The sequence below is a fragment of the Pieris napi genome, chromosome 10 (genome assembly GCF_905475465.1).
Source record: "Pieris napi chromosome 10, ilPieNapi1.2, whole genome shotgun sequence".
Classification (NCBI taxonomy): Eukaryota; Metazoa; Arthropoda; class Insecta; order Lepidoptera; family Pieridae; genus Pieris; species Pieris napi.
This window is the reverse complement of record NC_062243.1, coordinates 12,238,524-12,265,180: the sequence shown is the minus strand read 5'-3', so window position 1 is coordinate 12,265,180 and position 26,657 is coordinate 12,238,524. Positions and strand designations below refer to the sequence as shown.

Below are 26,657 nucleotides of genomic sequence, written 5' to 3'. Positions count from 1 at the left end.
TCCTGATACGTTAACTTGACACTGTAACACGCTACTCAGAGTCGTTGATTACCATAAATAACTACTTTATCCATATTACACATTCTAATGAAATATTTCGATATTACTCGACTTGTATGACCAACCTAATGTTACCTGTGCCCTAATCACATCAGCGTTAATTTAAGGAGAAAAAACTAAGCTGATCGTAGTGAATTATAGCGAGGAAAATCGACTACAAAAAATCTCGAACCGGCGTTCGGCATCCTGGGATTAGTATGTAACTAATAAACTTGTCAGAAATGAAGCTCACAGACTGACACATTTTTGGGACCATTCCCCCAGATTTATTTCAAAGCAAAGTATTATCAGTACTTACAGGAACCATAATAAGACAGTTGAAAAACAAAGTGGAAGTAAATAAACATTAAACACGAACACTTAAGAGCATTTTCATTAAGGGGCTACAAAGTTGCATGTTTGTATCGTCCGACGGCGATTACTTTTCCGGAAAAACTAATTAACGTTGACAGAGGGCGCCAGCATCTGAGCAAAGATTTCTTTAACTTTACGAGAAATGTCAACTCTGATTTATTTATAATAACTATGTTATTTTCCTTTTTGTTATTACCAATTATTCGACGTGTGTTTATAGTACTCGTAGTATCAATCTTAATTATATTGTTATTGTTTGTCATAATGTGTGTGTTAGAAGTTAAATCCTGATATTTGCACAAAAACATTGGTAAAATACCCTTTAAAATATTGTATACCAATAGCATAATAATTGTGGTTTCAAAATGTTATGAGGAGCTTGAGCTGTCATGAAAGTTTCCGAGGAGCGTCCCTTGGGGCTGCTGGGAGTCTTCCCCGAGTGCCGGAACCTCAAACACGCGGCCAGTTCAATCCTATTGCAATATGAATGTAATCGAGTCTTTAGGGCAATACAATGTTTGGAATTACAATTACAGGTAATTTCAAATATCGAATGATGTTTTCAAAGAAAAGTTGCCATGTGAATTTTAATATTGTTTGGTTTTTATGCCGATAAAAACCTGTTTGTCTTTATATTATGTTAAATGCATTATTTTAGCTTACCTTATCGAAGCGGTATTTCTAGGATTCCTTATTATAACAAGTCTCCGACACAACACTTCAATTAAAATTTCTTTTTTAATTTTTCTGCGTTCTCAAAACATGATCTGATTGAAACTTTCGTAAATTAATTGGGAAAAAAATATTTATCGAGGTCAATTTATTGCGGATTCTTTTTGAGACTGTATTTTATTTTAATGTGGTTTTCTGAAAGTCTAATAAAAAATATTTTATAAATTTAACACAATAATTAATTTTTTCATACGTAGATCTTACGACTACTTTTAATGTAAGTTAGCGTGTTTAACTTTAATTATATTATTAATATCAGGTCACGTTATTAGGAATATTATTTTTAACTAAATACAACATATTAAATTATAATTTAATAACAGGTAAGAAAGGCCATATAAGAAGCATAATATGATATATTTATATATAATAGTATTAAACGTAAATATTTGAGGAAATATAATTTTCTATTTATAAAATATTATTCTTCAACAGTAGACATTGTCCAATTCCATTACCGAGGTTCGCAATAAAACACTTTTATTACTTGAGCGTTGATGAAAATAGGCTTTTTATTGATTTTAAATCACCGTTTTAAAAGTATTTAAAGCTGTGTTTTACATAAAAAGTTTAAATTGCTATAGGGGATTTTTGTTAAGGCAAATTGAATGTTTCATTTCAAATCATTCAATATAATATATTTTAGTGCATCTGAAGTATTTAAAGCTTATCACATCAACCAAATATGATTTCAAATCAAGTCATTTTTCAAATAAATAATTGTTTGAAATTTAAATTTACGCGTAAATATTAGACTGGCTTTGGATATGTCATTTTTATTTATAATACATTGTAAAGTATGTGTACTGCATGATAATTTAAATTTTCATTGAATAGAACAATAGAGGGGGTGGGAAACTAATGTAATAAACTAATTTCATACAATGGAAGTCACTGGGCACATAAAATATCCTTTAAGCGGAAGCTCCTTTTTGAAGTCGCTTAAAAATGAGTATGGCTTTAACTTGATAGAATAGTTTATTGCAGCTTATGTATTGGCAGTTTTGATTTACGGTCTTTTGTTTAATAACGTGCAAGTTTTGGTGGAGCGTGCTCTGATACATTACTTTTTAAGCGCCGTTAACAAGCGTTGTATATCATATAAACTTTCGTTTTTAAAGCTTTAAGCTCATTAATTTAAAAATGCCTTTCTGTGCAATATGTTACACTGGACAAAGCATACAAAATAACTGACACTCGATTTTTGGTAGTGAGATTTTCCTTTACTGCACTAGCAAGTATTTATTGTTAACAGAAAACAAATGTTAAACACCAAAAAGGTTAAAACACGTAGCCGTAAGAGTGAACCACAAACTGAAGTATTTCCAAACCAATTCGACTTACGGTCCTTCAAGAAAGGAGCGTACCAATTCTTAAAAGGCCGGCAACGCACTCGCGAACTCTCTGGCATTGAGAGTGTCCATGTGCGGCAACAAAACAGCAGGTAAGTTCTATTAAAAAATTCAAACAAGTAGGTAGGTTTATATCAAAATATAACATAGGAAATTTTTATTATTACAATTAAACCCCAAAGCCGAAATAAACTCAATACTTTGTATAATATGAGTACAGATATTCCGTTTTTGCACGTCCTTACATCTCTCGTCGGGTAATTTCATTAATACCTAACATTAGCATCGGGTAGACAGGCCGGCGCCATTTTGATATGGACGACTTATTTATAATCCAAGAATATGGAGTTTTAATGTATTAAATTTATTTTTACATTTCAAGATTGTATCTGTAATTTGAAATTACAAGGTTTAGAAGCGTATAGTGAAAGCGATGTGAGTTAAGTTGAATACAACATAAAGTCCTTTTTGTGGTGTAAATTTTAAGCAATTTTATCTATCTTTATATAATAAATAAAATTATTATATAATATATATTATATATTAGGCTCTCATGGTTAATATTTACTTCAATAATTTTTAACACTTTGTTGCATTAATATTGACATAATTAAATTAAACGCGCTTTCGAGCGATCTTTTCCAGGCAACCACTGTGAGAAAAAAACATAAATTAGATAAGGGAAACAAGAAGTGCCAAAATACATAATACATATACTTATTTAGACAAAACTAAAACAGGAACAAAAAAAGACACATGATAAAATAAAGTGCACGTGATTTAGGTAACAACAAACAATATTTAACTTTACACAAACAAATTCATAGCTCTAGTATCTATACAAGAATCTAAAAAGTAGAGTGTAGAGACGTCTTCAAATTGAGGTTCGGTTATACCCTTCAGAATGTAAATGAATCCAAATTCAGCCGAGTCCACCCGAACAACCGGGTAATCCACTGAGGGCCATTTTACGTACTCGTTTGTCGAAACGCCAAATCGTAGCGCATTATTCTAATACTCTTCACGATAGCTTTTGAAGAAGCTATTTACTGAATCCACGCTTGTTTAATTTATGGATTGGCCAGGATAAATTTAGCATAGTCATTTAAATCATATAGTTATACTTTTGAGTTTTAAAAGAACATTCATGCTTATTGAAAGCCTCTTCTTGAAAAGCTCTTCTAGCCAAAAGTTATAAAAATTTTTAAAGGCTGTGTTCAGACTTCTTGACGCAACAGGCATAAGACGCCTTAAGAGAACTAAACCTAGTTTAGTTAAAAGAAACCTAATGTAGCAAAGTGTTAGTGCACACAAACATAGTGTCAAAGCATTATAGAACACATGAACATCACCTTAGTTCAAGCTATTCACTAGTATTGTAGAAAATTTAGTCAACATCATATTACTTATTAGCCATAATTATTGTATAGGCTACATTGTAATTCATGTAATGTAGCACTCTGTTTTTTAAACTTTATCGTACAAAAGAAAAAGGTTGTGTTGAATTTGAACCGTTTTTAGTACATACATTTTATTTACAAATAGTATGTAATCAACGTATTTGTGTTGTCCATATTTGCAGATTTTAATAATTAAAATACATTTTGATAAATGCGAAAACGAAATATCTACGAAAGTACCCACAAGTGTAGGTAGCTCAATGCTAATAAAGACGAACAATATCGAAAATATATTTGTATGAACGATTTGCAGGAAAAGGGACATAAAACGGAAAGAAACGAAAGTGGAAATATGGCCGAGTCATATTTTATTTACTGCATACAATTGAACCTTTATCATGTTTGTATCGAGTTAGTGTTTTGTAGTACCTTTGTACCGTTTAGATGGTTGACGATATACAATCGTTTTATGAGATGGCGGCCATTTTTTTCAGAATTATTTCTTGTTCAGACCTATTGAATTTAGCGTTCATTTATATTGTGAATTCAATAAAAATATATCAAGAAAACAAAAAACTTGGCGATTAAAAAGAGATTTGAGAACTGGTAGTAAATGTAAAAAAGAAGCATTTAATGTATATTTCTTTTTTTGATGTTCAGAAGTGTACATCGTGTTCCTATATAAATAAATGATTTTTGACTTGAATTGACTCGAATGAATAATGTTAATTGACTATATTTCATTTATTAACGTATATTGAGGAAACATTTATTATAAGATAATATTTAAAATAAAGCAATCTAAATTGTTTAAGTTATCTTTTATAAACCAAAATAGGTCAGTTTCGTAAATAAAATAGCAACATTGCATTCGAATAAAATAGGCATAGGAATTGCACACTAAATGTGCCCAGTTCGCGTTTTAATTCGAAATTGGCGAAGTATTGGAAGGTCCAAATTTTCACGGCAATCTATTAAGTTGAATGTTCAGCGATTATTTGAAAAAAAAGAGTTTTAGTGAAAAAATTCTGGTTAATTTATTAGGCGGAAATGTCGACATTGAGTTCTGTCATCATGTTTAAAGTTTTCTATCCTAAAGCCTACATTTTTTGTTTTTATTCATCAAAGTATTTTCGAACCAGTTCACTAAGAGTCCAAGAAAAGAGCATACCAGATCTTAAATAGTTATGATGCAGAATAGTTCTTGCAGTGAGAGTATCCATGGGCGGCGGAATAATATTGTAATATCCGGTATGCCTCAATCCTGCCTGTTCTATTGAAAAATTAAGATATAATTCTTTATCTTTGCTTTATTATCTTGGATGTCCTTGTTTTCTTTCTAGCATAAAACAGCACGTTACCAAGTTATTATGGAAGATATTACGGTTCACTCGAGCCGAGTGATAACATTACATAGTACGGAGTAATAACATGATAATGAATTAGAAAAAATCATCAATGTGTTGATATTGCTAAAACTGCGGATTAAAATATATACTAATAGAAAATGTTTTTAATAGCATTAAAATTATTTCAATAAAGCCAAATTTTTGCAATAAACAAGATGCTCCATTAATCCTAATTACCGTATAAAAAACTAAAAATATTCAAATTGATATAAGTTCACTTGCATCGCATACTAGACTACACTAGACGGTTATACACTTTAACTAGCTATATATATTTTTCTTTAAAGCCTACAAAACGTTTTACAATAGTATATTGTAATTAAGCTACTATTATTATAGCTATTTCCACAAATCAGAAATTCATACATTTTATAAGATCACAGTTTCATAGAAATGTGCGACCTTATTTTTTGCTCACTACACTTGTTACATGTATCAAAACATGTATCGATAACTCATGCGATGATATCTCGCAACAAATATACATTAGTTTTGCGCCGCAAACTCTCCGAAAAATACCTTTTCATCTGGGGAATTCGTATAGATTCCCTTATATTTATAAGGAGGTAGGAGAAATAAAGAAAGCCGAATGGAAAAAACAGACGGTCTCGATAGAACTGGCTATACATTTTGCTGATTGTGAGATACGCCGTGCCACACCTTGAATTATTTGACAGTTTGAATTGTCACAGGCACGTATCTGTTTTTATTTCCTACTTTTCGTATAAATGGATATTTTCGGAATATAGTTTAGGTGGGGTACTGGTACGGTAGAAATAATATATTTATATATTTTTTTTATTCCATAACCATCATATAATAAAGATGTGTTTAATGTAAAAAAAATATAGAAGTTTTGTATTGTTGTATGAACATTAGTTTTTTTACATTATACTTATAATGATATATTATTTTTAAATTATAGGAAAATTAATACCTATATCAAATTAATATTACATGGGATTATGAAATATAAATCTTAATTATCTAAATACTAATTATAGTTATTATATACGTAGTTTTATCGCGTCTAGAAACATTATTTGGAGTAGATCAAATGTAGAAAATGATATGATTTAATTTCGCATGACCAAAATCGTTTTCGGCTTAAACATCTCGTCCTCAATCAATTCCGATACCCCGAACTAATTATGTTTACTAGAACCTTCGATTTTCCTTTTCCAACAACGGGATCTATTTCCGTTTAGCAATGAAAGTGAATAACAGAATTTTCCTGCATTCTTTCTTGGTTAATTATGACGCAAACGTTGCAACTCTATGTATACTAATTTTCTAATAAAAATCTCGTTTCGACTGGTGTATAAAGATAAACTGAATGTGCTCCAATCAAATTGAAACCAAAGGGGTTACATAATTTTATATTTTCTTAAGCGAACTGAATCTTGATAATGATTTAAAACCAAGTTTCAAATAATTTGAGGGCTGAACAGGGAAATCGATAGCGTGAGTTCAAACACCTTTCAAAATAGTCAGATTGTATTAGGGTGCAGTATGAGCGTAGGGTTGTCGAGCGAAGGTTGTCATCGAAGAGGCCACGCACGGACCATTAATTACGACCCAGCCGTAGACGTCACCTACCTATAAACTCAATCCTTCCTCCCTACCTCCCATCTCATTAAAAGCCCACAGATCTTGCTCGGCGTTTTTCCTCTACTATAAATGAATTAGCATACCTAATTGTCTCTCGAAAAACTTGAGCACTCCCCAAACCTTGAGATTTTACAAGGCAATCAAAATTGCGGAATAATTTAACAACTCATCAATTTTTATCTACACAATCTTAAAACTCGAAAAGTTGGAAATATTTTAATTAACTTTGGAAAAGAAGGGAAACAATTAGACAGAAAATCAGGCAGGTTTAGACGCACACATGCGTGTAACGAGATCCATTCGATTTGAGCTTTGAATAAGACTGATGTTCCATGGTACGAATGTTGGTTTTCTCCGGAGCGTAATCCTTTAGGAAAATCGACGCTAAGAATAAATGTACCTATATTTTATGAGATGGCTTTTCATAAGGTTGATATTAAGCCCGAAACAAATGACTTGAAATAATATGAAATACTTGTTTTGATTGAATCGAACAGATTTCACACAGCTCTTTATTATAATTTAGCAAAACTAGAGTTTAGAGTTAAAGATGCAAGTAATTTACAATTAGTATTTTATTTTGTTCTTTTTGTTTGTATGTGGCAAACGGGAAGGAGGCTCACCTGTTAAGTGATACCGCCCATGGACACTCACACTGCCAGAAGGTTCGCAAATGCGTTGCCGGCCTTTTTCATCAGTTTCAAGATTAGAATTCGAAATATACGATTATCTGCAACGATAGCTTTTTAATGATCGGCTTATATCGTCCAATCGATTCCCGTATTGTAACAGGATTAACAACTTGGCGCAGGCCCGTATTTATAGACGTCAATTGAGTTAACTCGGATTAAAATACTTCCAATGATTTTTATGGCATGTAAATGAGCAGTTGCGTATTTATTTATTGAGTCGCATTTGGCAAGCGGACTTCATGTTAAGAATTGATTCTTTTTATTAACTCATCGAATGCCGATAACTTTGCTCGCATATTGGATTTGAACGTTGTCCAAAGACTTTGGATGTTGTGATAAAGGGTTTACGTTTTTTTAATATAATAGAAGGCAGACGGGCAGGATGCTCATCTGATGTTTAGTGATACCACCGCCCATGGACACTCTCAATGCCAGGGCTCGCGAGTTCGTTGCCGGCCTTTTAAGAATTATTGAAGGACGCTAAGTCGAATTGGTTCGGAAATACTTCAGAGGGCAGCTGGTTCTACATAGTGCTAAGCTAAGTTATGGAACGACGGACGTCGATTACACAAATCGACGCTTATAAGCGATCATATCATTCTAGATTTATAGTTGGTAAATTGGTTAATAAACCTATTCTTGAAATTATTAAAACGTTTTATAAAACCTATATTTTCTAGTTACGTTTATTTTCATATTACTATTATTTTATTGTGTTAAAAAAGTGATAGATGCTTTAGATCACAAGTCTGGTATAAATTAAGTAAGTGTAGAACAAAAAATCTGTCAATAAATAAACCGAAATGTTAAAAACTCGTAGAGACTCAAGTTTCGATGTGCACGACAAAATAGCTGTAGGCGTCTATTACAACAATACTAGACAGCTAAATCAAATCGTTCGCCTGGGGGTGCGTTTATCCGATGTTCCCCCACCGCTTCGGGAGCTTTAATATCATTACTTCATAATATCATAAGATCTGAGTCATTGAAAAATGAACTCTCCAGCGAAAACAATAAGCTCTGAATTTACACTTCAATGAGAATTCCATATTCCTTCCGATTCGATAGAAGAGCAGCTAGATTTTTTCATACCCTTTTTATAGATTATCATATTTTTATTGAATATATTGATTAAGATTTAGTTTGTTTAATATTGGAATGTTTTTATAATTCAATTCAATAGCTTTTATAATCTGCTAATGTGATAGAATGTTTGATTACTTTCTCCTTACGTTCGCTATTAATGAATGTAAATATTGACATGAATAACAACGGTTTATCCTAATAGAGAAAAACGTGAGGATCAACTATGTTATAGAGAGACATAACAGTAAAAGTATAAACAGGAGTTATTTAAGTTTTGCTTTGTTCGGGCTTCTTGAGTAGCTGTTATGTGGTCCTTAAAAACGAAAAAAGGCTCTGGAGTGTAATTAGTTTGCCATTAGGGTAATATATCGGTACTTTAAAGTTGCTCGCTCCGTTCGGGAGTAAACAAAGAACGAACCGCTCAATCCTAGAAAAATATTTAGGTAATTTTATAAAGTTGTATTCGGAGTATGTTTCCTGGAAAGCTTTTAGTTAAAATATTTACTTTTCATTGTAACTTTAGTATTAGCTCGGTTACTTTGACTTTGTTATGATTATTATATTATTTAAACTGGACTTTTGAAACTAATGTAAATTTCATTCAACTAAAATTTTAACGTTCATAAAATTCATAAAGATACAAATGAATTCACTTCCTCACTTTAGAGGGAGAAAACATTTTCAAAGACCTAAACTAATATAAACGAGTCGATGAATATTGCACGAACACGTTTTCAGTTAGCCAACGTTTCTAAAGAATTTGTGGTTAAAATTTAAGCAACGGCTACGAGTCACAAAACGCACGTTACGTAAAGCGGCCGTGGTCAAAGGTAAAAAATTCCATTTCCTGTTATGCCACGTGAAACTGTAAGAAATAAAACATAAACATGCAAACGGTACGTGGAAATCGAACAAAAATTACAAGCCGCAACCGAATGTCGCTAGTGGCCGGAGCTTTAGCAGCCTTCGATCACCCGTCAGCGCATAACCAAATTAGAGCAATTTATGTCAGGAAATTGGAAACGCTATCGGGCGATGCGCCACGCTGTTGCAGCGGGAACGCAACTACCGCACTGGTATTTCGAACATCCACTGTTTCGGCAACCCTAGCTAATGTCGAAACAATGCACGAATCTGGACAGATAGATCCGAGTGGCCCCGAAGATAAACGACAATCGTAGAGCGTTGTAACAACTGATTGATATACGACTAGCGATGATATCGTACCTATAGTTAAGCCGAATTCCGGACCCGCTTCAGTTACAGTTGGAGTGCCGCTGACAGTAAACGATGTTTAGTTAGTAATGTAAACGCTTAAGAGTTTACGAGATATCGAGAGTCAACGGTTTGATCGACATTTATAGTGTCCATTTACCGGAATAACTCAACCTTTTTTTGTATTACATATTTTCTATATATTTCTACGTAATGCTATTTGATGTAATAGTATTAGTATTGAGCATGTAGTATAATATGTTTAAGTCTAAGCATCAGACAGATTATTCGGGAGTCAACTGCGCTTTGCTGATAATTTAATACAAACAATTGAACAAGTTTAGAGGAGGGCAAGCCATGACTTGCATATAAGTCGGCAGCGATCACAACGGTTAGTCTTAGCGTGTACTGGTCCGGGAACAATAGCGTATCAGAGGAAGTTTGCCAAAGACACCAGTGCGTGCGAGGGTAACCGAACACCCGTTCTCCAACTTTATATTGCTTACCAAACTTGATCCTTGCGAAAACCACGACTTTAATACATCCAGAATGAAACAAGAAGGTACAAAGTTTACAACAGATAATTATTTCGCTATACAATTATAAATATAACGAGGCTTCAGATATCAATACAGTTAAGCACTTAACAAACATGATACTGGGTTAAAATGAAAAATTGTGGCGAATAAAAGATACAGTTATTTTCCGCTCGTTTGTGAATCTAAAAATAATATTCGAGGGAAGATATTTAACTTAAACTTCTCAGTCGAAATTCCTGCGAATAAAGTTGTCCGCTTAACATTAAATATAAGATCGGTTTAGCGAGCCAGATAGACAGATAAAGACGGAATACATTTCCACGAGAGAGCAAAAAGAATCCGATACGAAATTGTGGTGGTGTGCGTTCTGTCGATGGGGCAACATCGACAGTGTGCGAGTTTCGGGACTAGAAAAGGTCATAAGTGACATAGACGTATACTCTAAACTATACCCACGCTTCGGTGAATAAAATCTACATTCGAAAACAACATTCCTTTAATCATTGTAGGCTTCAGAGATTACACCGGTCGTTCGGCTAATTAATTTTAAGTCGGCATCTCGATGCCGCCTGGTGGCTTTTGCTTTTCAACTAAATTTGACTACGATTTGCATATTAATATTGTACACGATGTCATCTATCCCAAGTATGATTTAAATAATAATTTATCTTTAAGTTAAAGCTTTTTTAAGTCCGCTCATACTGTGATACTATTTCTTTCTTTTGAAAAAAGAATACTGTTTTGACTCATAAAATAAGAAAGCGTTTAAAATGTAAATACGCGTTTTATAGTAATTATTTGAAGAAGAGAAACATTTGCACTAATTTATAGCTAAATATTTGCACCCTTTCCCGTACCCAATTTATCACGTGCAAGTTCATTCAAGCGGTTAGGAACGTTTTGTTGCCATAAAATTTGCTTTAACCTTTTCGGTTATAAATCCAACGCTACCTAAATCCTGGAAAGGGCACTGTCGAGCAGCTTTCGTCAGAAAATTCTCCATTATCTGAAGGAAATCGTTACCGGGTTTGAGCCTCACCCACCCATCGGCCCCGACCCGACAGCCTTTCATTTACGGCGGCGTTGCGTGCACGCGTTCCGCAGCCTTTGCTCCAGGTGGGCGTTTCATTGTGCTTGGTATTTAAGTGGCTCATTTGATATTCAGAGACAGTTTGCATTCAGAAAGCTCGCACGTGGCGTGAGGCGACGGTATCGATGCATCGAAGTCACGACCACACCGTACCGTACGCCCACAATGGCGATTCTGAATACGACAAACGTGACGCTAAACTTGCGAGAACATTTCCGAATGCTATCACAACTACGCACTCGCGTACCTGCCCGAGTTTGCGTAATGTTTACCCACAAATACACTAATGAAGGTACCTCCAAAAGCAACTAGATTGTTAATTAAACTTGCTCAAAATGTGACACCCTTACGAAATGATGCCGAGCCGAGAGCAGTGTACGGTTTAAATTGAATTAATTCGTAATCAAAATTCCCGCTGTGCGTTCTTCGTATATCCAATAATGGTATTAATTTATTTATCTCAACAGAAAATTACGCTAAACTAGATATGATATTACACGTTTTGATAGTTTCCATCTAACGGATTATCGTCTCAATTTAACAGGATCTCGCTCCGATAAGTCATTTAAATTGTGTCTTGGTTTATTATTCATTGAAACTTTACGTAAAGTTAATTAGAAATCCGCAAATTGTTGTAATGTCTCTTAGCATTTATTACAATTATTAAACAAAGACCTTGGTCACATAATTAGCGTTATTTTGCTTGTATTACGAAGACACACAAAAGTAATTCAAAGGACCCCATCATTAGGCTGCCGACCAAAAGGAATAACCATTCCCTTAATCATTATTCTTAAAGACTCTTCATTAAATTCCTTTTATCTCTCCCGGGATATTTCCTTCGCTCCGCATCAATCACATTCACTCCGAAAAACTGGTTCGCTTTATTCTAAACTCTCATAATAGGTAATGAAGGTTTTGATCGTCGCGGGTGGCTGGCTTCAGCCGATTACTTTGAGCTGGTACAATGACTGCCGCCTTTAGCCAATGTTCAATTCTGAAAAGTTCCTCAGTCCATGCTAGATACTGGGCTAATTACGGAAAACTTTTGTAGATAGACACCTGCTCTGAAACGGGGCTGCCAGACAATGACTTCAGTTATCGCAGACTTACAGTCGCGTACGCGGGGCCAGGCCAAAATAAGCTTTAATTTTAAAAGATAGAGACGAGTTTTCAGCAAACCCTATTAGAGATAGATTTGAACTTAAACGAATTCTATTTAATATCGATCGTAAAGCAATTGTTCCTCATTGAAAACTTTGATTATACACCGGCTGCGTCTAGTTACATGTTGTGCAACTATGTAATAACTTTCTTGATTGGTTAATTGGATATTTAATATTGAATAAAATGGTTACTCAACAATATTTAATATGTCGGACTACATTAATTATTTTTTATTAAGGATATTAATTGAAGACGCGTAGACGTTTCGTAGAAGCTCGTAGCACTGGGGCTACAAGTCAGCTATATAAAATATTAACAAGTCTGTATAATACGAATGTAGTACATCGGATTTTATTTCAAGTAATTCCAAATCGATTTCTATCTGTATTAATCTAATATTACGTAAGAGACTCAAACTTTGAATCATTTATTATTAATTATAAGGTAATTATGGTGTAAATGCCCTGTGGTTTAGTTCCTAAAAGTTCTGGTTCTGGATTCACAGCAAAACAATAATAGTTGGTAGGTACTATTTGCGTTAAAAATTAATGAAGATACAGAAATATCCCTACGATCCTTTAGGAAGGTATGGAACGTAACATTTATGTGTTTACCGTTATTGATTTTCCCTCGTTCTATGGTTGAATTATGAAGAAAGTTTTCGTATAAAAAATTCAAAAGCACTTACCGGCCCAAACTGTTCGAAATAATTCTTGACATCCTCCAGCGTCGTGGGTGCTGAAAGCCCTCCTACGAAGATTTTCTTTGTCCTGGTCACCATCTGGGACAAATCATAAATATCACATTAAAAAAAGTTACAACATTCTTATTAGATTATTATGTGTTTATAAAAATATTCAACATTATTTATTCCAAATCATGAAAAATGATACTGTTTTATGTAAATGATGATTTACGCGATTAAATTAAGTTTAAGTGTTTTAAACTGATTATGATCTTGCCGTAATGTATGAATAGTTATTATATATTATTATTTCAAAGTGCAATGTATGGTGAATATACTTTAATGCCTACCAAAACGCTTCGAGAAATGAACGTGGACTGACTTCTCATCAACATAAAACAAAATTAGTTATTTTTCATAAGCCGATATAAATGACATAATTCTTTATTGTTATATAAATAGTTTAAAGTATATCCAAAAAACAGACTAAAAGTTTTCGATATCGTTTTGAACTGAATAGACTCAATACTAATCTCGACTAATCACTCTAGTGTTCATTTCAAGTATCTAAAGTGACGCTAAAAGTATGTTAGCGAATAAACTGAATTTTAAAAATAGCTGTCAAAACATAAGAATAATTACGGCGTATATATTATGCAATCCTCCCACGCAGGTTAGGGGATATTCTGCAAGAACCGGTAATGCCGACAAAATTGCTTTCCAAGATAACCGTGGTCGTAGATTTCCGTCATGCTGGTTTTAAACTCTATAAATATTTGTGTAGTTTAAAACTACGGTACGAAACGTAGCTCGTTCTTTGTAAATGTTATTTATTCTAAAACTATATATTGAGGCAGGAAGAGCTTGGTAGTTCAGTCTGCAGCTCTCATGCGGTTTGATTTTCTGCGGTTGTACCTTGGAAAGTGTAACATACGCATATTAAAATAATATTTAAGTATCGTCTTTTGTATTTAAAAAGCAACATGAATGCTAAAGATTTACTGTTATGTATGTTTATGAATGTATTATGTAAGTGTAGAGAACAATTCTAGTGATAACAAAAACAATACCTCTTTTTGATTTGACTGCTGACTCAAAAAAAAAAAATATATATATATTTAATAACAAAATTTTCTTTCCGTAATTTCCTGTATCAACGTAGAATATTAAATGTTTATGTGAATGAAGACTATGACGTAAACTCAAAAGAAAATGTAACGACACAATAAAGTATTTAATCCATGCATATTTTATCAATCATAGCGCAGACGTTTAGAGGGGGATTTCATTATAATGTCAATATAGCGACGCAGTCTCAAAGGCTGCGCTGTTTTCTTCTTGAATATTTATGCGAGGTAGTAACGAAGCAAAAAAGTAAACGACACAACAATAGCTATTGAGATGGGCTTCCTACCAGTAATGAAGGAACTTATATGTATATTGATAATTCATTTCAAAGGATTTGATGCGTGATATATCTGTGATTGGCGTAATAAGGCTTTTTCTATACTTATCCGTAATCGGTTTTGCATTATTATGAGATATAACACATATAAGTTCATTTTATTTTATTTTTATAGAATTAAAAAATATAAAACATCACTTGTCTCTCAATTGATAAAATATAATAATATATTATATATAAGTATTGTTTTTTACATGAGCATCATTTAAAAATGAGAAAGTTTAAACGCTTGTTTAATGAATGTAGTTGAAAAATATGGACGATACAAAAAGTGTATAAATATCTTATTTACGTCTAAAGCTATACAGCTAAAGCTAAAAACTATACAGACGTATATTAATAAACAGATTTTTAATAATACAATCTATCTATCATAATCCCACGCAAAACGGTTAGCAAGAAGCTAAGAATAACATTAAAACCATTTTCACCGCTTTAGAACGTTTTAAAGTAATGTTGATACTTCAAATACATTTCTTATAATTACACGGTTTAATTAAATTGATATAAGCCACATTAGATGCGTGGGCGATAATCCCACAAGAGACTAAGCAGATATCAATTATTTACCTTTATCGTTGCGATAAACTCACTAGTTCACACCTATACTATTCTAGTAATAGCTTCATAATTCATGTTTTCTTCAGTTCAAGTCTGTTTATAAATTAAACAATTGACTATCGCTTTTGTACAATTTTGTATTCCTAATTTTCTGATCTGCATTTGTAGATATTAATTCAGATAGTCTTTTTATCGTTATTCGATTGTATGAAATACCAATATTCGTAATAATTCAATTTTAAACATATGAAAAGTGAGCGTAGGATTTGAATTATTAATCAAATCGCATACAATAAGTCATAAAATGAAAATATAATTTAGGTAAAATAAAATTATAAGTGGCATTCATTAATAGGATTGTAAAGGGTGATCCCTAGGGGCCGAGTGTCAGGCTCGCAGCTGACGCAGACCAGCCGAAACTGCTAGCAATTACCTTAAACGTGGACAAAATAGTTCATTTCGCTGGGGAACATAATTTTGTGTAAGCAATTTTTGTCTTACTCGAAATGAACACTTAATTTATTTCAAACTGACCCTTGTATAACGTGATAACTTTGATTCTTTTTAACCGAAGTTTTTTTTACATGTTATTAAATTTTCTGTGTCCAAAAAAGGAAGGAGAGGATCGTGATCTTGGTAACTAATGTATGCTAAAAGATAAGCAAAGAATTTATTGCTAGTTCTTCTCGTCCGTCCTACCTTGATTTGAGAACTGGCAGTAAATGTAAAATTAGAAGCATTTAGCAATTAATATTTATTTCTGTATAAACGTTCATAAGTGTACATTGTGTTATCTAAATGAATAAATGATTTTGACTTAGACTATATTTGGAACGAATACATGGCGTATTCCTTCTAAGTCACGAGGGGATTTTTACATTTGATTTTGATGTCTGTCTAAATAAATACGCACTTTTATAGTCTCGTATCAGTATGTAATGCTAATAATATTACCGAAATGAAAAAAAATATGAATTTTGCCCATAAAACCCACTTTCGTTTTTATTTCGTTATTTAATTTTTTTTTTAAATATCCAGCAATGTTACAACAACGTTAAATATATGTAATAATTATTCTTGGCGTAAATGTGAATTCGCGTAACAATTCCAACTTGACCCCTTCATTAAATTCTTCAAATATCTTAACGGCCACTTACAATATATGTATAGATTATTCGCTGCCTTGATTAGCGCGACAAATCGTCTGGACATTCCGTTTAAGGGGTTTAATTCGTCGTCTTAAAGTCATTTATATTATCACGATAACGAATGTTTGTTACGCGATAGGCCAACTCAAGTTTTAGTAACAAATTACGATAATCAGTTAGTGTTACACGAACGCTTAGTAATGGTATATGATCATGCGGTCAGTATGTATATGTTAACGTAAAATTGTAAAAACCGTTAGATTGTAATCTATCTCGCGAGATTATAAACTGTCGAAAGATTGTGAACCTCAGCGTACTGCTTACAATTTAACGTATTATTATTCGGTAGATTGTACTACACTAACTTAGTTATCATTCAAACTTCTTTGGTCAATTACAGATTTATTTTACTTCCCAACAATTTCATATAACTACCGAATAATAATACGTTAAATTGTAAGCAGTTCGTTGAGGTTCACAATCTTTCGACAGTTTACAATCTCGCGAGATATATTACAATCTAACGGTGTTTACCATTTTACGGTGACATATATATACGAAACGAGATTTTGTCCGCCTAAATTAAATTGCGTTAACACTAATATATATTAGTCCTATATATGTTTGAAACCCATGTTGACTTTTGAAAATGAAGAAGTAATGTTTATTTGTCTGGTAAATATTGCAATATTGTAGCCAAATTTTATTGTGCAATTATTTTGTCACTTTAACGCTGATGGCTTTGATATCCTTATCATATCTATACTCAATTTGATATGTAAGTAATGGTTTTCGTTAGTTTACAAGATTTTATGTTTATACAAAATAAGCCTTTTAAGTAATTTATTGAGATCTAGAAAAATTGTATTCGCGACACAAATTTCGAACGTGTCGGGCAAACAGCGAGCTTCGGACAAACGACATTACCGCCCCCTCGTTAACGGACTCGGTTACTCGTAGTCATTTTGTTGCGAAAAATACAACAATTTAATTTAGTCTAACTTGACCGGGCGACTGCAAATACGAAACGGCCATAGCGACAAAAGCTACACACATCAATTACGAACAACAACCGCGGTGTCCCTCGACGACTGGGCTATAACTCTAACACAATTCATAACGGCGATGAAATTTGTAAAAACTGCTCTCACTAATTACATTAAAGAGATTAACTTTAGCTTTACACGTTACTATAATACGGAGTATTCGATAACTGCACTGAAACGCGTTGCGAGCAATTCTTAATAACTCGTTAAAAATTGTCGCAACTTTTCCATCGAAGAGCGTTTCTAAATACAAGTTATTGGACGAAATCCTTCCATGTGATAGGTGCCACTTAAAACGTTACGTGCGGCCGAAAACATTAAACAATTTTTACTGAGAGGAAATTATTTTGGGCAACGTAGGTAGCGGTTCACAAAGGCCACCCTCTGGATAAGCCGCTGACGTTGCATTTCATTTTTGTCCGCCCACAATCTCTGTTTCACTTGTTCTTTGTCTTTCTGAATAAATCCGCAAGCCTCAATTTTATAAACGCTGTTGCAGCGCAGATATAATTTACTGCTGTATAATTATTATCGGTCTTTTGTTTGATGTTTTATTTAAGTATCCGAGTGTTAGCTTGACGATAATCATCCCAATTTACGCCAAACACCTTTGTATTTTTAGTAACCGCTTGAACGCACTGAGCAACGAGCATTTCACAAAGATAGGGGGATTCCGTCTTTACGTGTGGTTCACCTTATCTGCTTCACAGCTCATTAGCTCTCGCACGGGCTCTGCCAACAGATCTACGCCATTTGTAACAATACAGACCGAATGGATGGCAAATGAAGATACTGGGACTTAACTTGGCAATGTCGTTAGTTCAAGAGGATGAGACTCAAGACTTAAAATAATAGGAACTCAGTAAGAATGATGTCAGGCGACGCAAGACAGTAACCGCGCTCTATTCTAAATGGCAAACATTAATGAAACATTATTGCTTTTCAGCTACACCGACACTTGCACGGAATTAATCTTTATCTAGTACTGATGCTAGCTGTCTGTTGATTCTTAGACTGTCTAATTCCGAGAATAACATCCACACTTGGCTCCGACATTCGCTGTTATAACGAAGAGATTTGAAATACTTAGACATGTTATAGTTTATCACTGACTTTCGCTCTTCAAACAAAGAGAAGACGGCAACAATAAAATCTCTTCACTGGAAGTTATTTAATTTTATCCTAGATTGAACACTTATAAAAGGTAAAAGAGTAAATAAAAATTCATAGGGGTTAACGTATGTTTTCATTCAATATCCGATAAAGCGAACACAAACAAGTAAATACGAAAGAAAAAAGGCGAATGCATGTAAATGAACGTACTTCTGAGAATTACATCGTGAGGTGAATAAATAAGTGTAGATCGATGAGTTTATAACTCCATGAAAAATTGAAAGAAGACATCGCTTCTTAGCAATGTAAGAAATGGGTAAGAAGTGGCTTATATACTTCTTTCGCTTTTTATATTCGTATTTCAAGCCTTTGACGCGAGAACAAAAGATTCTTTCAAGATCTTCAGTTATCAACCTACGCTGAAATATTCCTTTTATCTGGTCACTTAGTATTCTAGTTCTGTCTTTTTATTTGACAAATAGAAATGCTCCAAACTTGTCTTTAATAATAAATTGTATTTAAAGTCTTACGCGTTAAAAACAAGGGCTTTTATAATAATTACTTAACCGAGAAAAATGCCCAGATGTGAGCATGCCACTCCAGAAAATATACTCTTATGAGCGTTCGCGAAACAATGGGCGCATTTAGTCGTCTAAAAAGAGAAATGGTTTCGCGTACTTGTCATCGAAAGCCATTCGAAACACGTCTGAGTGACGGTACATATTCAAGGGTTGCATTTGTGTAGTATGTAGGTGTACCTATTTCTTTTATATATACGAGTAAGCTGAAAGCAAGGCGTTAGTACCTAAGACTATATATTTCTCGCTTTGGAAGTGTAAAGCTATGTACGCAGGCAATAAGAAGACGGCTATTGTTCTGATTGACTACAACAGATTTAAAAACCTACATAAAGTCTTTTGATGCGTAGCTTGAATTTGTAAAAGTTTTTCTGGCATTCAAAGTGAGTTACAGCAGATTTGAGATATTTTTATCCGAGGTATAATCAAATAAAACTTGATTTTATGTTTCGAGTCAAATTATAAGCGAGGAGGGTGAAATAAAAAGTGAATAATGAATGCGGAGTCCAAAACCGGGACCGTGCGACCGTAGCAATTATTTTGTTTCGAGTACCATCAACATGGTTCTTTCAAATTTTCATACATTAAGCAAATGTCGAGAATTCATAATAAGGACTTAAATGCTGTAAGCCATTGCTGGGTTACTAAGAGCATTTATTCATATTCCAAGGGTCTATACAAACGGGTACGTTTTGACCTTTGAACCCGCTAATCAATACTACGTCCATTAAAGTCTTATTTATTTTGCGTAGCCTCTCAAGTAAGCTTAGAAATCTTAACTAACAGTTTATCACAAACATATTTCAAGTTGAAACATATTCATTTAAAATATAATCTTGTTTGGAAGTGTAAGACTGTATCCTTCAAAACATGCAATCTAACGATGTCTGAACTAGTCGTAACCGTATTTTTTCGACCCCTAAAGAGTAACACAGTACAGTGGAATATAAGTCGTCGTGCTAACAACCAATAGTTCTATTTCGTATGGCACGCAATTCTACGTGGGCTGAGCCGTTTTGTCTCCGCTCGGGTCGATAGTGGTGACGTATAAAATAATCTCCCCTTTGGGTGGAAAGCGTTAAGAAGCTATAAGATTAAAATCGGATTTTGGTTTACATGCAAAAGGTTTTCTAAACAGGTTCAAAAGGTTAGGAATTAGTATGTTGCCACTTTCAGTGTTGAATGATAAATAGAATTTCAAATTAAACATGTAGAATATGCTAGCTTTGAGCTTAATAATTAAGATAAACATAGAAATATATTTTTTTAATTTTACTCCAAATAATATACCAAAATGAAAAATTAGTTTTTTTTAAATTTCAACTGAGATTTTTGTATCTCTTTCTTACATATGGGCTTACTAAGTTAAATAATGTGTTAACCACTAAACTATAGTGAATAAACAACGGTAAGCAAGATTTAAATGTGTCACATGCGTAGGAGCTTACGTCAAAGGCCAGCAAATTTGTAGTAAATTGTGTTTTCCGTAAAAGTTTTATATTTTTATAGCGAGGGAAGACCAAAGCCAATAAATTTAAGCGTTCTTCTAAAACGAGCTTGGTGAATGGAATAGAACGTTATTTTTCAAGATAACGGGATCGTAATCTCTTGTGAAATTTAATAATGGGAAGTCATAGGAGAGCTGCTCATCTTAAATACTTTTATTTTTATTAAACCCTTATTAGATAAATCTTTAAACTTGTTTTGCGACGTATATTGTTTATGTTATACTCTTTGAGAATTCAGTTCCGAAGATTAAACCCAAATAAGATAGTTGACATATTCGATTGTATTGAACGAAATGCTGACGCGCTATTGCAATTAAATCTGTATTAATTAAATAAAATCGTTGTAATTTGAACTTAAAATATAATTTAAGCTACAATTAAACCATTATTATTTTAAAATCTGAGTTTATTTATCTCAGGGTAGTCCGAAAGAGACTTCATTCTCTACTTCTATTTGTTCCTGTTTTGTGATTTACATCAAGTAATACATTGTAAGGAGAATGTCGCAGGACTTGTGGTAAAAATCTTACAACGAATAAAATTTCGTACTTTTCCAGAATATTCTATGTTGATCTCAATAACTAGGGTGGAAAACAAAGAAGATGGATCGCCGACTCTAATTGTTTAGCCTATAAGCTCGTGTCGTGATTCAATACAATCTCAGACGAATGAATAGGCCCACTTTTGTCCCCCACTGTCATTTCTCCCTCTCGTTATGTATGTACTTTGTCAGTTTACAATGTATTACGACAAAAGTTTAATCACGTTCAATTTATTTAATTACTTTAATTGATCACAATAAGAATTGACTTAGCAAACATTTCGTTATTATTTTTCTTCTTCAAAGACATTAATTTAAATCGGATAATTAATGCAACATATTTTAAGTCGTCTCCGAAATTCCGTCTATTACGTTTATAAATAGTAAAGAATAATTTCAGAATTTATAACTAAAATTGTAATTTAAATCTCGAAAAGTTTCAATGAATCACTTACATCTCTGTAAAATCAACATCAAAGAAACAAAGCTAAGTATGAAACTATAGAAGTTATGTTAAACAGTTTTGATAGAGCTCTGGGCGGCGCTTCTCGCGTTTTACATTTTAGATTCTTACACCTATTCGTATCAAGTTTAAACCAAGTTTTATTGAATTATTCTACGTTTGTTTTATTAAGAAAATTTACATTAGTTGAAATATATTTCAGTTCAACACACGACTTATTTAAAAAATATCATTGGTAAAATATACCACTGTCTATTTTATTTCCCATCGTATAAAATCCTCATTTATATTCTACTCAACTTTTAACTATAAATCCTATGACAAATCACTGGCCATTGGATTGATTAAAAGAGCGATAAACAATCAAGAAGCCTGAAGATTTTACGAGTATGACTAACATAAAACTGTTTTAAACAGAGCACTGAACATCGCTTGACTGCCCGCCCATCAAGCACTAAGTATAATAGGAAACGCTCCAACTTGAACCGTGAATGAACATATATCTTAAAGTCGATCGTTAACAATATCAACACTGTTGATATATGACAAAAATCTTTAGAGACATCATAAATATAACAGGAAACAATTTTTAATGTAATATAACATTTTCCAACGAAAAATAAATCTCAAAATAAAAATTGTTTGTAAAAAGTGCACCGTGTTGGATAAATCTGCAGCTAGTGCCAAATTGAGGCTTAAGTCGGGGTTGCAGTTAATTGTAATAACCTTCTGGTGAGTTTGCCTCCCCGTGGGCGGGCGGCACTGCGCAGGCGCATCGGGCAGGCCACTCGAGCACGCGCCGCGACTCGAGCGCCCTCAAGCGGCCACTCGGCGCCCGCCGCCTCGAATTGAAAAGATACCTACCAACACCGCGCTGAATATTCGCTCACGTATCAAAAACGGTAAAATGCAAATCTATGCAGTGCGGTCGTCTAGAGTGCTTAGCGGATGCGCGCTGGGTTCCATCAAATGCAATCTGCCTCAAATTATCATACGCAAGTAGTAAGGATGACATTACAATAATACTTTAATTTTTTATCATGCAAAATGGATGCTTCAAGTTTAAATATATTAAATTTTATTTATAGTAGTGTTGGCCTAGTCGCTTCAGCGTGCGACTCTCATACCAGAGGTTGTAGGTTCGACTCCCACCAATGGACTTTCTTTCTATTTGCGCATTTAACATTTGCTCGAACGGTGAAGGAAAACATCGTGAGGAAACCGACATGTATTAGACTCAAACCTCATCTCACTACTCATCACCTACTTGCCTATTGGTTTGAATAATGATCATAATACAGATTCAGAAATCTGAGGAGGTTGTAGCGCCACTGATTTATTATTTTAATTTTAATTTTCTTTATGAAAAACTGTAAGTATTCGTCGTCAAGGAAAAACATTTATCGCTATTAATGATTCGTACTTAAAACAACGAAAACTCGATCGAAGTTCGTTAAAAGTTTGTGCTCTTATCCAATCTTCAATTGGGCTTTTATTTACAATAAATGATTTTTCAACGCGTTTGTTTATTTTCATAACATAAGTCTTAATATAATTCACCTGGTTACAACACAGTATTCCAAAGAAACGATATATATGTCGTGTCACAAAGATTATTTCTTATGCAGGTTACGTAGTAGTACAATTTATAACGCCGACAAGCCACACTGAAATGGATTTACAGCTGCAAACCTGCTTGTCTTTGATGAGGGGTCTATTTTGGGATGAGCCGAGCGCGCCGATACATATTCGATCTGATATATTATTATTTCGTATAAATCCAAATCGATTTGCTGCTATAAAATTGTGTTACGCACTCGCCTTGACGTTTCTTATTTGTAAACAGGCGCTTGAGTAGATGGCGACGAGCGATAATGTTTGATGTATCGACAAAAATAAGTTTTCTCGTAAATTGACACAGTCTTCAAACTAATTTGCCGACAGATCTGTCGAGGGGACGTTTACAAATTTTCAATGACATGTCAACCGGTGAAAGGAAATCGTTGATCAAATTTTAATGAGATTAATGAGGAATTTACGCAACTAAAATTAAATACTTTATGTAATTAGAGATATAGAGCAGTGTTGGCCTAGTGGCTTCAGCGTGCGAGACTCATACCAGATGTCGTAGGTTCGATCCCCAGCAGTGCACCAATGAACTTTCTTTCTATGTGCGCATTTAACATTTGCTCGAACGGTGAATCAAAACATCGTGAGGAAACCGACATGTCTTGACACAAAAAGTCGACGGCGTGTGTCAGGCACTGGAGGCTGATCACCTACTTGACTATTAGATTTCAAAATGATCATGAAACAGATTAAGAAATCTGAGAAGACCTAAAGAGGTAGTAGCGCCACTGATTTATTTTTTGAATTAGAGATAAAATATCTTATGATTCGTCTATTGAACTAAGCCTTTATGGGCAAAAAGAATATTTCTGCATTTGTTTCATTTCTCAGATATACTCAATAATTTTTGTATCTAAGACATTCCCTTGATAGCTTCTTTCATCGTACGAACAGGTATTAAATAAGTAGAAAGAATCCTTAAGAACACACGACTTCTGGATAAATCACACGGTTTACAGCTAGTAAGTTAAAAATGAAAATGTCTAGGTAATATTGCGACTTAGAACCATTATTAAAAGTGATAATAAATCAGAAAATGTCTGGCAAAGTCGCATGGGGACATAAATATTTCGGTTGTGTAGATTCGGGTGAGGTAATAAGTTTCGTGTAGAACCTAGAATGGACTAGGTCCGCAGTGTCTTTTAGGCACGACTGTTCAGTATGCAAGCGTTTTCCTGCACATCCGTTGTATGTGACCACGGAAGGAATACATACAAAATACTGTATATTTAGTTCTTTTAGAATTCCTTGTTGTCGTCAACTCTTCGTGCCGGCGTATCGCGATGGAGAAATATTGCAGCTATATTTTGTTAGAAAAGTCGCTAGTTTAGAACACTTTTGTTATGATATTCGTGAACAAAATAACTATTCACAAGGGCGTGGCATACTGCTTTAGTGTTACGGCCATAAAAATTCTTAGTATCTACCAAAATATAATATTACAGTTTTTAATATCTCGCATTAAGTCGTAATGAATTTAAAATAAAGTTTACTGGCATTAAAAGTGATTACTAATCAAAATTTAAACAAAGAATACGTACGCTGAATATGAGGAAAGTTTTACAAATTAAAATTGTAAATAATTGTATTACTCGTATATTCGTGTAAGTAAAATATAGAGAATAGTATTAGACCTTACACCATGTTACTTTAAAATGAACAACTATATATTTGAATAATCACTGGATTATTGCTAGTAAATGGTTTAATAGTGGCTTTATGAGTGTCGGATATCGTAGTTCGAGATATTTGCCTCACTAATCTCCATTTTAAGAACGGTCGTACGATCCTCGAGCCTAGGATTACGGAACTTGCGTGACACTAATTAAGTAGGAATTAAAGGCGAGCCTATATCAAGAGCCGCGGCGGGAGTTATTTAAATGAAAGGGTATTTAAGCGAGTGATTAGAGAACTTGCAAAAATAATGTACGAGATTAGAAACTCAATGCCACGTGTTAAGGCGTGATGTTCCCTTCACAGAACCGAAAGATATCAATTAGTAAAGCTCTTAGTCTTATCCTAATTAATATTAATGCCTGCACGAAGGAAAAGCGCCTAAACGATTTTCTGTATAAAGCGTATTTCGTACTAAAATTTAATTATATTTAAAGTTTGATTTTATTTGGTCCAATGAACGCGTATATTAAATTCTTGTTCAATATATTTCTAAAATAATATGGTTGTCATTATGAAATCCTCAACATACAAGCCTCAAATTAATTATATGTTTTGCCACAACAAACTAAGATGTAATAATTTCATCAAAGAAAACACTCTCTCAGTATAATTACGTTCGGTGAAATATGTTGTCAATATTATGATGTCTGTATAATCCCTTTGGAGCGAGACTAACTCAAATCCTACTTAGCTGTAACTTCAGCAAAGTAGGCGCTTTTGATGCCTCAAACATCAGCAATGTTCGAGCTTATTCAAACTTTTCTACTTATTAACTTGCCTATTAACGATTTATTAATGGTTCCATTTGCACCGATTTCGTTAGGGGTCAGTAAATGGAATGGAAAAATTGCGTGGGCAGTTAAGCGTAGTATTGAAGTTTCGGCTATCCGTTGTAATCTGCTCTGGGTAGCCTAATCCCTGGCCAGCCCGGCATTTAGACGCGCTACGAAAATTTGAGTAATTTCGTATCTAGGCCAAGTGCCAAGGGATCGTGTTGGTTCGCGGCAATAGTGATTGATATGACGTTCAAGCGATCCGCCTTAGCTCGCCCCGTTCGCCTATGTCACTCGAGCAAGCTATTAGATGCATTTATAATGACACCCCTGCACCCTACACTCGACACACAAGATTCGATTATAACCCAACTTGAAATCTAACTATTTCTCGTGTTCTGTACATACGAAATAACCTCTGGGATACGAATAGTTAACGGTAAATTAAAGCAAGAAATCGCGTCTTAATTTGACGATGTGCATTTTACACAAAATAAGAACGTTTCGAAGTTTTAATCATGAAAATCAGTATAAAATGTTATAACAAGAAATTTCTTTGAAAGTTCTTCGAACTATGAGAAACTCAATTTCAATTTCGCATTTAAAATCTTGCGGCTATTTCCTATGCGGTTTGAAATCAGATCGTTTAAATAAGCACTTACCAGTGAACTGAACAAAATGTCCTTAGCATTTTCTGATATTCGTATTCTAAAATTAAATATTGTCCCACCTTTTCGCCTACTGGTTTCTACTAGGAAATTTA

At 33.7% G+C, this 26,657-nt stretch overlaps 1 protein-coding gene across 14 annotated transcripts in view; it reads right to left on the bottom strand.

The window, feature by feature from the left end:
* LOC125053054 (RNA-binding protein Musashi homolog Rbp6) overlaps positions 1-26,657 on the bottom strand; it is a 480,872-nt gene that overhangs the window by 136,343 nt on the left and 317,872 nt on the right. For all 14 annotated transcript variants that reach the window (XM_047654237.1, XM_047654236.1, XM_047654238.1 and 11 more), the window contains one exon: positions 13,396-13,488. In XM_047654237.1, coding sequence (XP_047510193.1) covers positions 13,396-13,488 — 93 coding nt within the window. The remainder of the gene's footprint in view (positions 1-13,395; positions 13,489-26,657) is intronic.